Consider the following 15,486-nt stretch of genomic DNA (forward strand, 5'->3'; position numbering starts at 1 on the left):
AGCGATTTGACTGATTAAATACATTTTGAGACCATACTCACTACATAGACATGTAAAATCCATTACTGACAAAACACTTGCTGATTATTTTTAATTATATTCAATGACAATATTTGCTTTATAGGCAACTGTTTGTTAGAAATGATAAGAAAATGATTCATGCACCAAAACAAGTAAATATTATTTTCTTTTGTTTTACCTGCCGTTGATCAATACCTTGTTTGTTTATATTTTTCTAACGACTTGAAAAACACAGTAATGCGTAAAAGTCTGCATTACTAGTTCTGGCTACAGTAAGAAAAACTCACAAAGAAATTTTAAAAAAACACACGAAAACGAGACTAATAAAATACATTTTGAGACCATACTCACTACAAAGACATGTAAAATCCATTACTGACAAAAACACTTGCTGATTATTTTTAATTATATTCAACGACAATATATGCTTTATAGGCAACTGTTTGTTAGAAATGATATATAAGAAAATGATTCATGCACCAAAACATGTAAATATTTTTTTTGTTTTACCTGTCGTTGACCAATATCTTGTTTGTTTATATTTTTCTAACGACTTGAAAAAACAGTAATACGTAAAATTCTAGATTACTAGTTCTGGTTACAGTAAGAAAAACTCACAAAGAAAATTAAAAAAAAAAAAAACACGAAAACGAAATTAACTGTAGATGGAGAAAATACCACTTTTTTAATTGGTATTTAATTGTTTGATATAAAAAAGAAACTGTTGATAAGCTATCAGCTGAACCCTTAAATCCTCCACTGCCTTAACAACTGTATTTCATTATTGTTATCCATATAATTATTTTTCTTATGAATGTTTCGATTTTGTTTGAAGCATGCTGCATACGGAGATGAATCAAATACAGGGGCGAGAAAAATTAGTGTTTTGGTGCCTATACTCTGTGCGATTTCAATGTAGCTGCAATAACTAACGTTACACCGCTTACATGTGCTAGCAAAATGGCGGCTCACGTATTTCGCAAAATTCTTTTTACCAAAAACCCATCATTTCCATGCAAGTTAAGGAACGACATTTACAAATATGGATGCCGTCGACATATATGCATATCTGCATCAATGTTCCAAAAGCCTGGACCGACTGCTGGAGGAAAGGCAACGTTTAAACGCGATAAACCACACATGAACATCGGTACGATCGGACATGTCGATCATGGAAAAACGACCTTGACGGCTGCAATCACTCGTGTGCTGTCGGACGATAAAATGGCCAAATTTATGAAGTATGATGATATTGATAGATCTCCTGATGAGAGAGCCAGGGGAATTACAATTAATGCTGCAGTCATAGATTATGAAACAGAGAACCGCCATTATGGTCATGTGGACTGTCCAGGGCATCATGATTACATAAAGAATATGATAACAGGTATGGCATATTAGGGTGGCTATTCCGTGAATTAGACCACAGGGTCTTTAACAACAGGTCTAGGATTTCATGATATTTATGGACTGTGCAAATTTATGGATAGTCTAAACAATTTTAAGATTTTTCAGTCCAGAAATTTGTAACGGGGTAGTCAAACTATTCTCTCCATTCCATTTCCTTCCCTGACGTTTCCTCCCTGACGGTTCTCTCCCTATTTTGGGGGAGAACAGTCTGCATATTTGCAAATAAGCAGACAGTTCCTCCCCATTCTTATTTTTATTAATATGAAATTAGGCAAAGCCTATGCGGGGGGAAGTCGGTAAAAAATCCTTTCATTTTTCCGTTTTAAAGGTGTCATTCGGTATTATATGTACCCACTTCCGTTTGCACTCGGAACACTCGACGATTATTATTAATCCGAAAAGTTGAGATTTGTTACGTTATCAGAATACACCGCCTTTTATCATTGAGTTACATTGTAAATGGCGGCGCCTATATAGAACTGACACTGAAAATTTCATCGATAGGTATAGAATTCTATATATTTTTTAATTGTTGTGCCCCCACGTTAGTGGCGGGCATTTAGATTTACCCTTGTCCGTCCTTCCGTCCGTCCGTCCGTTCACTTTTGTGTCGCACGTAACTCAAAAAGTATTTGACCTAGAGTCATGAAACTTTACAGGAATGTTGATCAGCATGTGTAGTTGTGCACCTGGGTATTTTCGTCTGGATATTTTTAGTATTTTCAGAGTTATTGCCCTTGACTTAGTTAAATTTTGCAATTTTCAACTTGTGTCGCATGTAACTCAAAAAGTATTTGACCTAGAGTCATGAAACTTTACAGGAATGTTGATCAGCATGTGTAGTTGTGCACCTGGGTATTTTCGTCTGGATATTTTTAGTATTTTCAGAGTTATTGCCTTGACTTAGTAAAATTTTGCAATTTTCAACTTGTGTCGCATGTAACTCAATAAATATTTGACCTAGAGTCATGAAACTTTACAGGAATGTTGATCAGCATGTGTAGTTGTGCACCTTGGTATTTTCGTTTGGATATTTTAAGTATTTTCAGAGTTATTGCCCTTGACTTAGTAAAATTTTGCAATTTTCAACTTGTGTCGCATGTAACTCAAAAAGTATTTGATCTAGAGTCATTAAACTTTACAGGAATGTTGATTAGCATGTGTAGTTGTGCACCTGGGTATTTTTGTTTGGAAATTTTCATTATTTTCAGAGTTATTGCCCTTGACTTAGTAAAATTTTGCAATTTTCAACATGTGTCGCAGGTAACTCAAAAAGTATTTGACCTAGAGTCATGTTACTTTACAGGAATGTTGATTAGCATGTGCAGTTGTGCACCAGGTATTTTCGTCTGGATTTATTTAGTATTTTTAGAGTTATTGCCCTTCACTTAGAAAATTTTTGCAATTTTCAACTTGTGTCGCAAGTTTCTCAAAAAGGATTTGACATAGTCATTTAACCTATAGGCAGGTTGCTCAGCATATTTTAGATTTGCACCTGGGGTTTTGCTTGTGGATTTATCCAGTATTTGTAGAGTAATTTCCCTTGACTTAGTAAAAAGATTGACAGAACAGTGGCGCGGTGGGGGCACCCGTGTCCTATGGACACATTTCTAGTTTTTATTTGAATTTTCTTTTAAATATACACATGTAGTCTATAGCCAGGCAAGCCAGAAGCGGGCCCGGACTTTGACTTCCCCGTATTACATTACTATTAAAGTATTTAGATGATAAATAAATGGGTAAGTTTATTATTCATTTATGACCACAGGCAGTGCGTGGCATGGTTTGGATAGCAGGGAATTCCACAAGTGCTTTTAGCTCATCGGCACCGATGCACTAAAATTTCAGAACAAGAAATCCCGATGCACTTAAAATTATCATAGCGCTTTAAAAAATGACCGATATTCCTTTTTATTGTGTCTATAAGTTAACCCCAATTAGCCAAATAAACAAGCCAATATACATGTCCTGTGTAGATTATTACCCGAGGCGTATACACGACCCGATACACTGATTGCCTAAGGCCTAAAAAAAAAATGTTGTGTTTCCGGTGGCCCGACCGACCCTATTTTTTAGCGCCGACCCAAAGTTTTTTATCGATGTACAAAAAAAAATGGCGCCGGTACCGAAGACGGGTTTTAGTATTGCGAGTCGACAATGATGTGAGGCACAGACGATTCGGGTTCCAATTACGTATTAACGCGCACCGGCTAATATGGCGGCACAACAAGCAGCCGAAGTGTCACTGCTGGCGATTTTCTTTAAAAATACGATCATAGTTTGGCAAAACAGGAAATCAAATTAATAGACCACAGCAAAACAGCTCAAAACATTTTTTCGGATGGCATGGTCATGTTAAGAGTGATAATATTAAAATTGAAGCCAGTTGTTCGGTAAGAATAAAAAAAATGAAAACGAAAGTCAAGTCATGCCATTGGTAAAATTTATTTCAAAATAAAATATTGAAGACTAGGTTTGGTAGTCTAACATTTTAAGTACTTTTAAATGCTATAGAATATAATTTAAAGTACATATAATCCGTATCTGACATATCTACAATCGTTGATTGACTAAAAAAAAAAAAAAGTCCGACCTACCGACCCTACTTTTTTTCGCCTCGCCACCAGAAACACATCAATTTTTTTTTTAGGCCTAAGACTGTGTGACGTCACAGACACCTCAGGGCCGGCAAAATCAATTGTCCGAGTTGCCCGAGTCGTAAAATTGTAGGTCCGGGCAAGTAAAATTCTGCAGTTTACTTGTCCGTGGACAAGTAAATTTCGGCGGCTAAAAGAGGAATTCGGTAGAAAAAAATCTAGTTATTTTCTAATAGATCTAAATCAGAAGGATAATCACACATTTAATACGAAAACTAGCGTCATTCATGAGGGCATTCCGTGCATATTAGGGTGTTACTATTTTAAGTGTTTACATAAATAGCGACCAACCAGGCTTGGGGTTTTCCTTACGTCATGCAGTAACTGCATGCGCGCGGCAATTAACTAATTATTGAGGGTACATGTTTGTTTTGGTTTATGTCTGCCGACTTAGCCTCTGCAATCAAATATTTTCGGTAGCAACGGGGTTCTGCCATAAAATTGAATTGGAAGCTGTGGTCTTTTCAAGCGCATTTATTGTTTAAATAGCAGACACAGCATCAATCCCGCAACAATTGTCTTTGAAATACCGCTGTGTTATTTAAGAAAATTAAATACATTGTATAGCTTTTCCAGGTCATTCGGGAATATTTACGCTCATAACGGCAATTTGACTGCTTGAATTTATGTGGACAAAGTCATTTTATAATTTATTTTATGTAAAGATTTCTTGTGAAAATTCCTTTGTTTTTGAATGTCTAATACTGGTGTTAATGTATACATGTCAGTTTCATCGTTGCCGATGGTAATTGATGTCAAAATTTTCACAATTCATCTGCTGCAACCAAGCGTATATACGTATATGATATTACATTCTGTGGCAATCATAATTATATTGTTAAAAAAGCCAGATGTCATCAATTTGACAAATCTAACTCAAGAGTACATATGATTTTTTAACAGGATTCAAATGAATATTATATAGATGAATAGAATAAGGAGTGAATAAATAAGAAATGGTACCAGAGTGCAAAATAATGAAGACAATATTTTAAAGCAATTTAGGTGCAAGGAAAACTGAAAAAGTGCTGGCAAAAGACCAATGCTCCTTCCAGTAAAATATACACAATTTGTCCATCACTGTCGTCCTGCTTTAATATACGGACAAGTGAACATTGAGTACGGACAAGTAAATTTCTTAGGTTACTTGTCCGTGGACAAGTACAATTTTCTGAGATTTTGCCGGCCCTGCACCTGTCATCGATGTCTGCAGACGACTGCACTTTCAGGTGTTGTCAATTACCGTGTATTGAGATGGGTGCACTGCAATTTAACCGCGGCATGTGTGATATTTACATGTTTCAGGTAGGTGTAATAACTTTTATTGTTTTGATAAATTGACATGCGATATAACAGTTTGATATTTAGGGATGAATGGGTAAATTGTCTTGATATAAGTGTAATGTTCAATTTGATCTTTCACTTTTTATACCCCCGCACAACAAAGTTGTAAGGGGGGTATACTGGAATCAGCTTGTCCGTCCGGCCGTCCGTCCGTCGGTTTTTTCTTGTCCGCCCAATAACTTAAGATTCCTTTGACCCTTAGTCTTCATATTTGGCATGGAGGTTAGTCATGATTAGTAGATGACCCCTATTGATTTTGAGGTCACTAGGTCAAAGGTCACAGGGGCCTTACTTCAAAAAGCTTGTCCGCCCAATAACTTAAGATTCCTTTGACTTACAGTCTTCATATTTGGCATGGAGGTTAGTCATGATTAGTAGATGACCCCTATTGATTTTGAGGTCACCAGGTCAAAGGTCAAGGTCACAGGGGCCTTGACTTCAAAAAGCTTGTCCGCCCAGTAACTTAAGATTCCTTTGACCTACAGTCGTCATATTTGGCATGGAGGTTAGTCATGATTAGTAGATGACCCCTATTGATTTTGAGGTCACCAGGTCAAAGGTCAAGGTCACAGGGGCCTTGACTTCAAAAAGCTTGTCCGCCCAATAACTTAAGATTCCTTTGACCCACAGTCTTCATATTTGGCATGGAGGTTAATCATGATTAGTAGATGACCCCTATTGATTTTGAGGTCACCAGGTCAAAGGTCAAGGTCACAGGGGCCTTGACTTCAAAAAGCTTGTCTGCCCAATAACTTAAGATTCCTTTGACCCACAGTCTTCATATTTGGCATGGAGGTTAGTCATGATTAGTAGATGACCCCTATTGATTTTGAGGTCACCAGGTCAAAGGTCAAGGTCACAGGGGCCTTGACTTCAAAAAGCTTGTCTGCCCAATAACTTAAGATTCCTTTGACCCACAGTCTTCATATTTGGCATGGAGGTTAGTCATGATTAGTAGATGACCCCTATTGATTTTGAGGTCACCAGGTCAAAGGTCAAGGTCACAGGGACTTTGGCTTCAAAAAGTTTATCTGCCCAATAACTTTAGATTCCTTTGACCCACAGTCTTCATATTTGGCATGGATGTTGATCATGATTAGTAGATGACCCCTTTTGATTTTGAGGTCACTGGATCAAAGGTCAAGGTCATGGGGACTTTGACTTCAAAAAGTTTGTCCACCCATTAACTTAAGATTCCTTTGACCCACAGTCTTCATATTTGGCGTGGATGTTGATCATGACTATAAGGTGACCCCTATTGATTTTGAGGTCACTGAGTCAAAGGTCAAGGTCACAGGTACCTTGACAAAAAAAAGCTTTTCTTCTCAATTGCTAAAGAATGTCCTGTCCGCAATGTATTGATTTTGACATTTTCACATTTGAAGCATGTAGAATACATAACTTAGCAATGCACTGGCTTAGTAACCTCAGATTTGGCAGGGAGGTTGTCCTTGAGCTCTAAATGGCCACTGTTGATTCTGACAAAGTGGTATGCGGGGGTATTCACGCCATGATAGTGGCAGCAGGCTGTCCAGCGTCCCTAAAATTCGTAAAAAATCCTAATATTTTTCAGTTTGGCTAAAATTCCTAAAAAAATGAAAAATTCAAAGGGAATTCCTAAAAATGCCCTATTTTTTCACTGAAATTCCTATTTTTTTTTATCTTTTGTTATAACATATCCCGTAACAACCATTTTTCAATAAAAACCTGAATTTTAACACAGTCAGTCAGGAGCAGATGTCATGTCTGACTAAATTGCAGTCACAAGTTGTTTTTAACTCTTGCAGAAATGCCATACTTGATTAATTGCTAGATGTTATCAAAAATGTTTGTTTTAAATGGAACAATAAAAATTGTCCGACTTTGACTATATCAAAATAGTCACTTGTTTAAAATGGAGTTAAAAAAATTTCCAAGCAAGTTATATCTTTTATTTGCTACAGAGTTTTACCATTTACCTCAGTCTTAGGTGTATTTAAAGGTTCCACTAAATTTCATCAGACTTTATGTAGGGGACCTTTTTAATAAAATCTTAATTTGTTATCAAGTTCTTTTCAAGTGATGACTGTAGAATAGATCTTTTTTAAGTGATACCAGCTGGCAGATCTAGACAAGTTTTCATATTTGGTAATATTATAAAGTGGGTAAGGTAAACTGGCTGTAATGATTGGATGCTTTTACCATACTAAGAAGTGACACCTTCAGCTGCCCTTTTTGTACACATAAACAATAGTCATACCAATGCAATGCCAGACTTCCCGAAAGTTGAAAAATACTGTCAGACATTTGGTCTGACAAACCATGAAAATCTGTCGGACCGAAACGAAATCTGTCGGACCAAATAAAATTGATCAAAATCAAAGAATAACTTGTGTTTGTATTTCTAAGACACATTTTGTTTTTAATTTTTTCGCCGTAAAAATCGGCACATTCCTTACAGCGCATTTTCATCTCCTCCCTATCATACACCAACGATTCACTGTCTTGCTTCTATTTTTCATTAAATTTTGTCTCAGATCTATTCTTTTTATCCTTATACTGCTGTTCTGCCTGTTCCTCTGACGTAGATTTTTAATTTTTCCAAGGTTTCTCACCTTTAGCGACGCCATTTTGTATACATGCGGCTTGGATAAAAGCCGGACAGTCGGACCGATCCGGAGTAAAAACTCGTCGGACCTGATCAAAATTTATCGGACATGTCCGTCGGACCGACGTATTTCGGGAAGTCTGCAATGCAGTGGCGTAGCTACTATTAGGCCATGAAGACATGGGCCTACAATTTGGTCAAGAAATTGACATTTTCATAAGTTCCAAAAATACAATAAAAACAGGCAGCGAGGATGGGGTTGGTAGTGGGTTCAAGCCGTAAAGTTGTGTGTATGATTTACCATCCTCAGTAAAGTTTGCATCTAATCAAATTCATAGTTTATAATTATTGTTTTGATAGTTTTTCTTGAACATACCTTGGAACGTGCATTTTGCTCTTTTTAATCTGAACTTGTTTTTGGCTTTTGAGGGCTTAGCCCCCAGACCCCCTTTTATGTGCCTACAAGTTGAAAAGCTGGCTATGCCTCTGCAATGTGCTGTAATATATGTTATAACATTTAGTGTATGTTTTTTTTTTGATCTGGAAAATAACTGTTAAAAATCATTGATTAGATTGACTCTGTTGTGAAATTTTCTACAATTGTTAGTAGCCCTGATTTATCTTTAACAAATTCTTCAGTGGTGAATACCCTGCTGTTTGAATTTAGGTTAAAATATTCCGGGAATGACCTGAGTGGATCATATCATTTTATCGTTTTTTATGAAAGATCAAGACTTGTTCAAAATGTACCAACCTTAAAATGAATTAATGTTGATAAATTTTTTATGCATTTATAGCTAGAATAAATTTAAAGCATAATTTCTCCTTCCATTTACTATTGGCAAATAACAGTTTAACTAATTGGTTGTTCCGGGATACTCATAACTTTAAAATTGTTTTCATTCTAGTTATGTTTTAATGTAGTTTCAGTTTGTTATAACTGAACTAGAGCATTATTTGTGAGTTACTTACTTTTGTGTCAAATATGCAAAGTTGGGCCCATATCATAGTCTTTTGGGGCCATAATTTAGTTATAAAATTTCAAATTTTAGCCTTAAAATTTCTTTTACTTACCCTAAAATTCCTAATTTTAGCCCTAAAATTTCTTAAAAATTGCCCTAAAATTTGCCCTAATTTTTTGTCAGAAGGTGCTGGACAGCCTGTGGCAGTTCTAGTTAATGATTGTTCCGTCTAAGCAGTGCTGTAAGATGTCAAAAAATAATATGTCTAACATGAATAAGGGAAGCCTAGTTCACTATCAATTTTAAGAGTTTTTTTTGTGAGCAATGTCGTTGAAACTGTCTCAGGATCATTTTGCTTATACATGATAATTGTGTTTTACTTGGATTAAACTGCATAGATATTCAGAAATAAATTTGGTTGATGGCTACTTTAACATTGAAAACATTTACGACTGTTCATTATCAACTTGCAATTGAGTGAAAACAACAACAAAAACTTTACATCAACAATCCCACTTAGTGACAGCCAATTGGTCATTTTCCTTTTTAACTAAAAATATCTTGTAATCTGTTTCTGTTCACTGAATCCCCAAAATGAAAAAAATATTAATTTTGCAGACCCTCTTTAATTGAGCCTGTTCATGGACAGCTTTGTGAAGTGCAATCTACTGTCCTACCCCTTAGCATTGGTTTGTCAGGACATACAGGAGCTTGCCAAGCACTTTGGTGTAGATATGGAGCAGTGCACAGCCACTGGCACCAGGTACGTGCCAGTCTAGAGGGGACTGATCAGTCAGCCGACCAGACCATGACCTGGATTACTGGCAACCTTTCTACCAGTCATCCAGCTCTTTACAGAATTGCTGCTGTGGGTCTCCTCCTCCCAACCTCTACTGCAGGTAATTATTATTAAATTCATTCATTCTTGAACATTAATGAAATTCCAGACAGTTGCAGATGTGTAACACTTTGCTACATTTCAAATATATTTTTTTTTACTTAGTTAAGTTTAAACAGGCTGGAAGTTTTAAATTTTCAAAAATTCACAGCAAACAAACAATATAAAAAAAGACATGAGGTTAACATAAATGATTACTTTCATTTATTAATTTCAGATTGTGAGCAAGGATTCAGCTGCCTGAAGAGAGTTAAGACTGAAAACAGGAATTGTCTCTCTGTTAAAGTTCTAAACTATCTTCTTGCCGTCTCCCTTCAAGGATCCCCATTAGAATCTTTCAACTTTGAGAAGGCAGTCAGTGCATGGAAGGACAACAAACCTAGAAGACAGGCCCACTTTTAATGATGTTAATGAAGAAAAAATGCCCACTTTTAATGATGTTAATGAAGAAAAAAACAACTGAAATATACTCATTTAAATGGGACACACACATACATATAAATGTTGATCACATGTTGTGAACTTATGTTTATATATTATTGTTTATTCATTTGAATTGTTTGAAATGGAAAAAGTAAATAATAAAAATTAAGAAAATGTTTATCAAGTGAAAAGCTTTCATTATTTGTTTTAAAACAGCCCACAGCAGTATATTGACATCTAAAATGGCAAATTTTTTTCGACACGCAGTATGGGGGTCAAGACCCCCTCCCGCACCCACCCCCGTCTAATTCAAAAAAGAATGTAGCGCTTAAAAAAAATCCTGGGGAAATCCCTGGATAGTATACACGTACATGGCATAGAAAAAAGTGGGCATGGTTATGTGCATGTATACTTTCCAAGTCACACACCGACTGCCTGAGATGATGACTGAAATTTCTGTTAAAAGTGAAAATTCTTCTGAATCTTACCATACTACTACTTTTAATCGTAATATAATAAGTAACCTTATTCTTTTTAAGCTTTAATTTTAAAACAATTTAATTTTAGAATAATTTAACTATTTTTTTACTTTATATCTGTAAATTTACAGTTTTATAAAAGAAAAACTATAAAATTACAGATGGTCCTTAAATCTACAGACTGTCCATAAATATCATGAAATCCTGGACATGAACAAGGATAAAATATATTTTGATTTTTTTAGTTGAATTTGTACAAGCACAGGCACTTTGGGTGTGGTGCTCAAAACACCTTTTAAATCCAAATAAAATGTATATTTGTCATTCCCAGAACATGTACTGAACTGATCATAAATTTCAAAAAAACTTGATGTAAACCGTTGAAAAAAAAATGTATTTCAACGTCTATGATAAAACATAATAATGTTCGCTGGAAAAAATCTGCACACCATCACCAATGTATTTTATTTCATTTAGGCATTTCAAATATTTTACATAATCTTTTTGTCCATAGTATTACAGAAGATATAATTCTTCAAGATGATGGTCAATTTTAAACGTCAACACCAATATAAACAACGCAACAGGCGAAATAAACATCCAGATTATCACTGTTTTACTCCATTTACAAAATCTTTCGGCAAATTAAAAATTGTCTTCCAGCTTTGCCTGTATTCAAATATGCCGCGCTTTCTGCATTTTCAACTTCTTCACCACACTGACAGATAACAGTTAATACCTGATATGTTTACATACTTCTAGGTCTCAATACACATCATTGCTCATAATTGACCCTTGCATATATCTGACACCTCTAATAAAGGCATATTATCATCGTTTGTGTGAATAAAAAATGAATTTTCACTGCTAAGAATTTTGCTCTTTACATAACTTTAATCAAACATGTTTTGATAAAATTAATTCTTTTTTAGCCGTAAAATGCAATATTAAGTATGCCCCAATGTGTTACATGTAAATTTATTAAGTATTTGAGAAAAAGAAACAGTCTTGAAGTAAAGTGACTCCGACACATCCAGTGTCTATTCTAAGAGGGGGGATGGGGGGATTCACCACTATTTTTGAGAATTCCCCCCTATTTTTCCAGAGGCAGGGGAAAAATTTTACATAGAGAAAGAAAGGAAATAATCAACAAATAATAAATTCTCACTTTAAGGTAGACCATGGGTAATGGGCACCATAAGGAACTGTAAAATTGACAGCATAGGACAGTTATATGTCTTCAAGGTCACCTGTATGCAAAATTTAAATAAAATTTACCGTGTGGTTTATGAGTTATGGATATATTTCTGAACTAAGACTTTGCCATTAGAAGGGCTTATTTTCAGAAATGAGGAAACTGTAAATAATCTGTAATATCATCATTATAAAAAATGTTTTTCTATTGCTCATTGTTAAGAAACAAATAACAACATTCAGGTAACACATTACACAAGCAAAATGTTTGTTTCTAAACAAAATGTTGGTTTATACAGAATTTATTTTAGTTCGATTGTGTAGGAAGCTATAAGCTTATAGACACACTTTCGAATCCGTTCCTGGAACCAACCAGTACTGAGCAATGAGTGTAAAGTTTCTTGCTCAAGGAAACAACGACTTGCCCCTGACGGGGTTTGAACCCATGCGGCTAGCTATCATTATATTACTAGTCCGACACGTTAACCACTCGGCCATGCCGCCACTCATGTCTCATGTCATGTCATGCCACTTTGTCACTAAACAAAATGTTCTTAATACGTATAAAAATGTTACCCTACCCCACCCACTTTTAACACTAATTTTACCATTTCCCTATCTAAAATGCCTTATTCAAAATATCCCGAAAATTGATCGAAATGAGGGTCTGTTTTCAAAGTTTGTCTAAATTTTCTCAAAGGTATATTAGTTGATCATGCGAAATATAAAATACTTTTACCGTGTAGTTTTTATTTTATCGAACTTTGAAAATATCTGGTATCATATTTGCTATAAATTTTGGCATTATTTAGCAAAAAAAATACCTTTTTTTCTTCCATAAGGGATCAGAGAGATACATAAATAATGTTAAAAAGAAAAAAATGAAAGAAAAAAAAATTGCCCCTTCTGGGGTTTGAACCCACGCCCCTCAATTTCAATGTAGTTTACAAGCGATACTAGCCTATTTGAATACTCTTCAAAGTGGAGGTAATGCATTACCCATGGTCTACCTTAAGAAAAAAATCCCCCATTTTTCAAATCCTAGAATAGACACTGCACATCAGAGCTTATTTTTTTAAGCCATTAACATTGTTTAACCTTGAACTTCATTGGTAATTTTAAATTTTTCCTAATAGAGCAGTATGCTGTATAGATGTGATTGACATAGTATTACTTGCAATTTTTATTCTGGTGAGCATTAAAAGAATCATTATGACGATGTATGTTTATCTTTCTTTTTTCAATCCTGTTAATTATTTTATCCACTAATTTAGGTATATGCTCATGTTGCAGGTGCTGCTCAGATGGATGGTTGCATTTTGGTCGTTGCTGCTACAGATGGTACCATGCCACAGACTCGTGAACATCTTATTCTTGCAAAACAGATTGGTATTCAAAAGCTTGTTGTGTTTATAAATAAAGCAGATGCCGCCGATTCGGAAATGATTGACCTTGTTGAAATGGAAGTACGCGACTTGCTGTCTGAACTTGGCTTTGACGGTGAAAATACCCCAGTAGTAAGCGGATCAGCTCTTAAAGCACTGAATGGTGAAGATCCTGAGATAGGTAGTGCAAAGGTAAAGGAGCTATTGAAATATGTTGACGAGTACATACCACAGCCAGAAAGAGACTTGGACAAACCATTTAGCTTACCAATAGAAAGTTGTATGGTGATTACTGGTCGTGGTGTTGTGGTGACAGGGAAGTTGGATCAAGGAATTATTAAAAAGGGTGATGAAGCAGAGGTAGTTGGGTATGACAAAAAGCTTAAAACTATTGTTACCGGAATTGAAATGTTCCGGCAAATTTTAGATCGTGGAGAGGCTGGCGATCAGATGGGATGTCTTTTACGTGGACTCAAAAAAGATGATATTCGTAGAGGTATGGTTCTTGCAAAACCTGGTCTTTTTGATTTACATAATAAAGTAGAAGCACAAGTATACTTGCTGAAGAAAGACGAAGGTGGCAGAGATAAGCCAATTATGCCTTATTTTTCTTGCGTGATGTATAATAGGAGTTTTTCAATTTCGGCTAGTATAGAAATACCAGATCGTGAGATGATTATGCCAGGCGAAGATACAAAAGTCCATTTTACCCTCGGTTTTAAAATGGCGTTGGTATTGGGCGACAGATTCACATTGCGAGATGGTAAGCGAACCCTCGGTTATGGCATTATCACGAAGGTTCTAGAAAACATAGATGTCACCAAATATCAAGAAAAGTTAAAAGCCAAACGAAAGGCTGAAAAGAAGGCTAAAGAAGCAGCTGGGGAAGCATAGACTGAACCCCCCACTACCAAATAAGTTCAGACTGGTTTTCAAATAAGTTCATTCTGAAGTTTGAACAGTTGATAAGTTATCTTTTAAAGGACAAAATCTTTTGTGTTACATGACTTATTGGAACAAATTCTTCCTATTAAACTGTTCTATAATTTTGTATATTAATTTCTAAAGTGAATAACTTTTCTCAGAAATAGTGCTTACATGTACATTTTGGCTTGAAACTAGTGTTCATGGCAAGAATATTTTCTCAGATGACAATTATTATATTATATATAAATGTTCACAAGGAGAATATGTTGAGTCAGAGTATGTAATTGTTAATAGTATAGATTAATACTTGTAGATTCATGCAGAAAAAAATCGTTTTTGTGGTATAAATGCATTGTATACCTTAAGTTAAAGTATAAAGTGAAAATTTCATTATGTTTTGAGCCTCAAGTGGTTAAAATTTAATGATTTATAAAAAGAAAAAGTGTGCTAAAATGTGCTAGCTTGAACAAGTTATTTATTCTTATATCAGACTTTACAGAGAAATGAATGCTTCAAATATTTAGACAAAATTGAATTATTGAAAATTGGATATAAAAAATGCCAAGGTTTATAATGAATGCTTGTGATGTAGTTCACATACAATAACATTTTATATTCAATCACTTTTTGTATGCATGTTCATTGTCTACAACATTAAAATGAAGTGTTTATTTATTTCTGTGTTTTATTTGTAGTGAAATTTGCTGTTCTAAAAGTATTTTCATAACGAAAAGAGATCAAGAATTTAAATCAGAATGAACCATATTTGTTAGATAATTGCATATATTAAGAACTTAATAAATGCACTTTAAAGAACATTAAAAAGTACAAGACGCTCGGTGGTTGACTTTTAGGAATGTAACAAAAACAAAAGATCAAGAGCCACTTAACAGTCTTAGAGCATAAATATGTAGCATGTTTGTTTATCTGGTAATTAATTCCCTTCTGAAAAATGGGGAGGGGATTATAGGAATTGCCTTCATCTGTCAGTCTGTCTATAACACTTTTGTGTTTGCTCCATAGCTTTTACACTGCTGAAAGAATTTTGAAATAAATTGGCACAAGTAATCACCATTATGAGACAATATGCAGAGCGAAATAATTGAGTTGCTACCCCCAGGGTCAAGGTCCACTTACGGTCAAGTGTTAAAAAGTTTATGTGTCCGCTCTATAACATTTAAATCGCTGCAATGTTTTTA

At 35.1% G+C, this 15,486-nt stretch overlaps 1 protein-coding gene across 1 annotated transcript; it reads left to right on the plus strand.

Moving 5' to 3' along the window:
• The first annotated feature begins 941 nt into the window (after positions 1-941).
• LOC132756948 (elongation factor Tu-like) lies at positions 942-14,962 on the plus strand. The gene is made up of 2 exons (XM_060748091.1): positions 942-1,408; positions 13,269-14,962. The coding sequence occupies exons 1-2, from the start codon at positions 982-984 to the stop codon at positions 14,252-14,254; spliced, it is 1,413 nt and encodes a 470-aa protein (XP_060604074.1). The 5' UTR covers positions 942-981; the 3' UTR covers positions 14,255-14,962.
• The last annotated feature ends 524 nt before the right edge of the window (positions 14,963-15,486 follow it).

Source organism: Ruditapes philippinarum, unplaced genomic scaffold (genome assembly GCF_026571515.1).
Source record: "Ruditapes philippinarum isolate M1 unplaced genomic scaffold, ASM2657151v2 ctg4990_1_1_1_1, whole genome shotgun sequence".
In the NCBI taxonomy this organism is placed as follows: Eukaryota; Metazoa; Mollusca; class Bivalvia; order Venerida; family Veneridae; genus Ruditapes; species Ruditapes philippinarum.

Bases quoted from the DNA above. Each gene is read 5' to 3' on its own strand.
- LOC132756948 (XM_060748091.1), top strand. From the start codon at position 982: ATGGCGGCTCACGTATTTCGCAAAATTCTTTTTACCAAAAACCCATCA. The intron at 1,409-13,268 runs GTATGGCATATT...CTCATGTTGCAG, and splicing joins CATAAAGAATATGATAACAG to GTGCTGCTCAGATGGATGGT.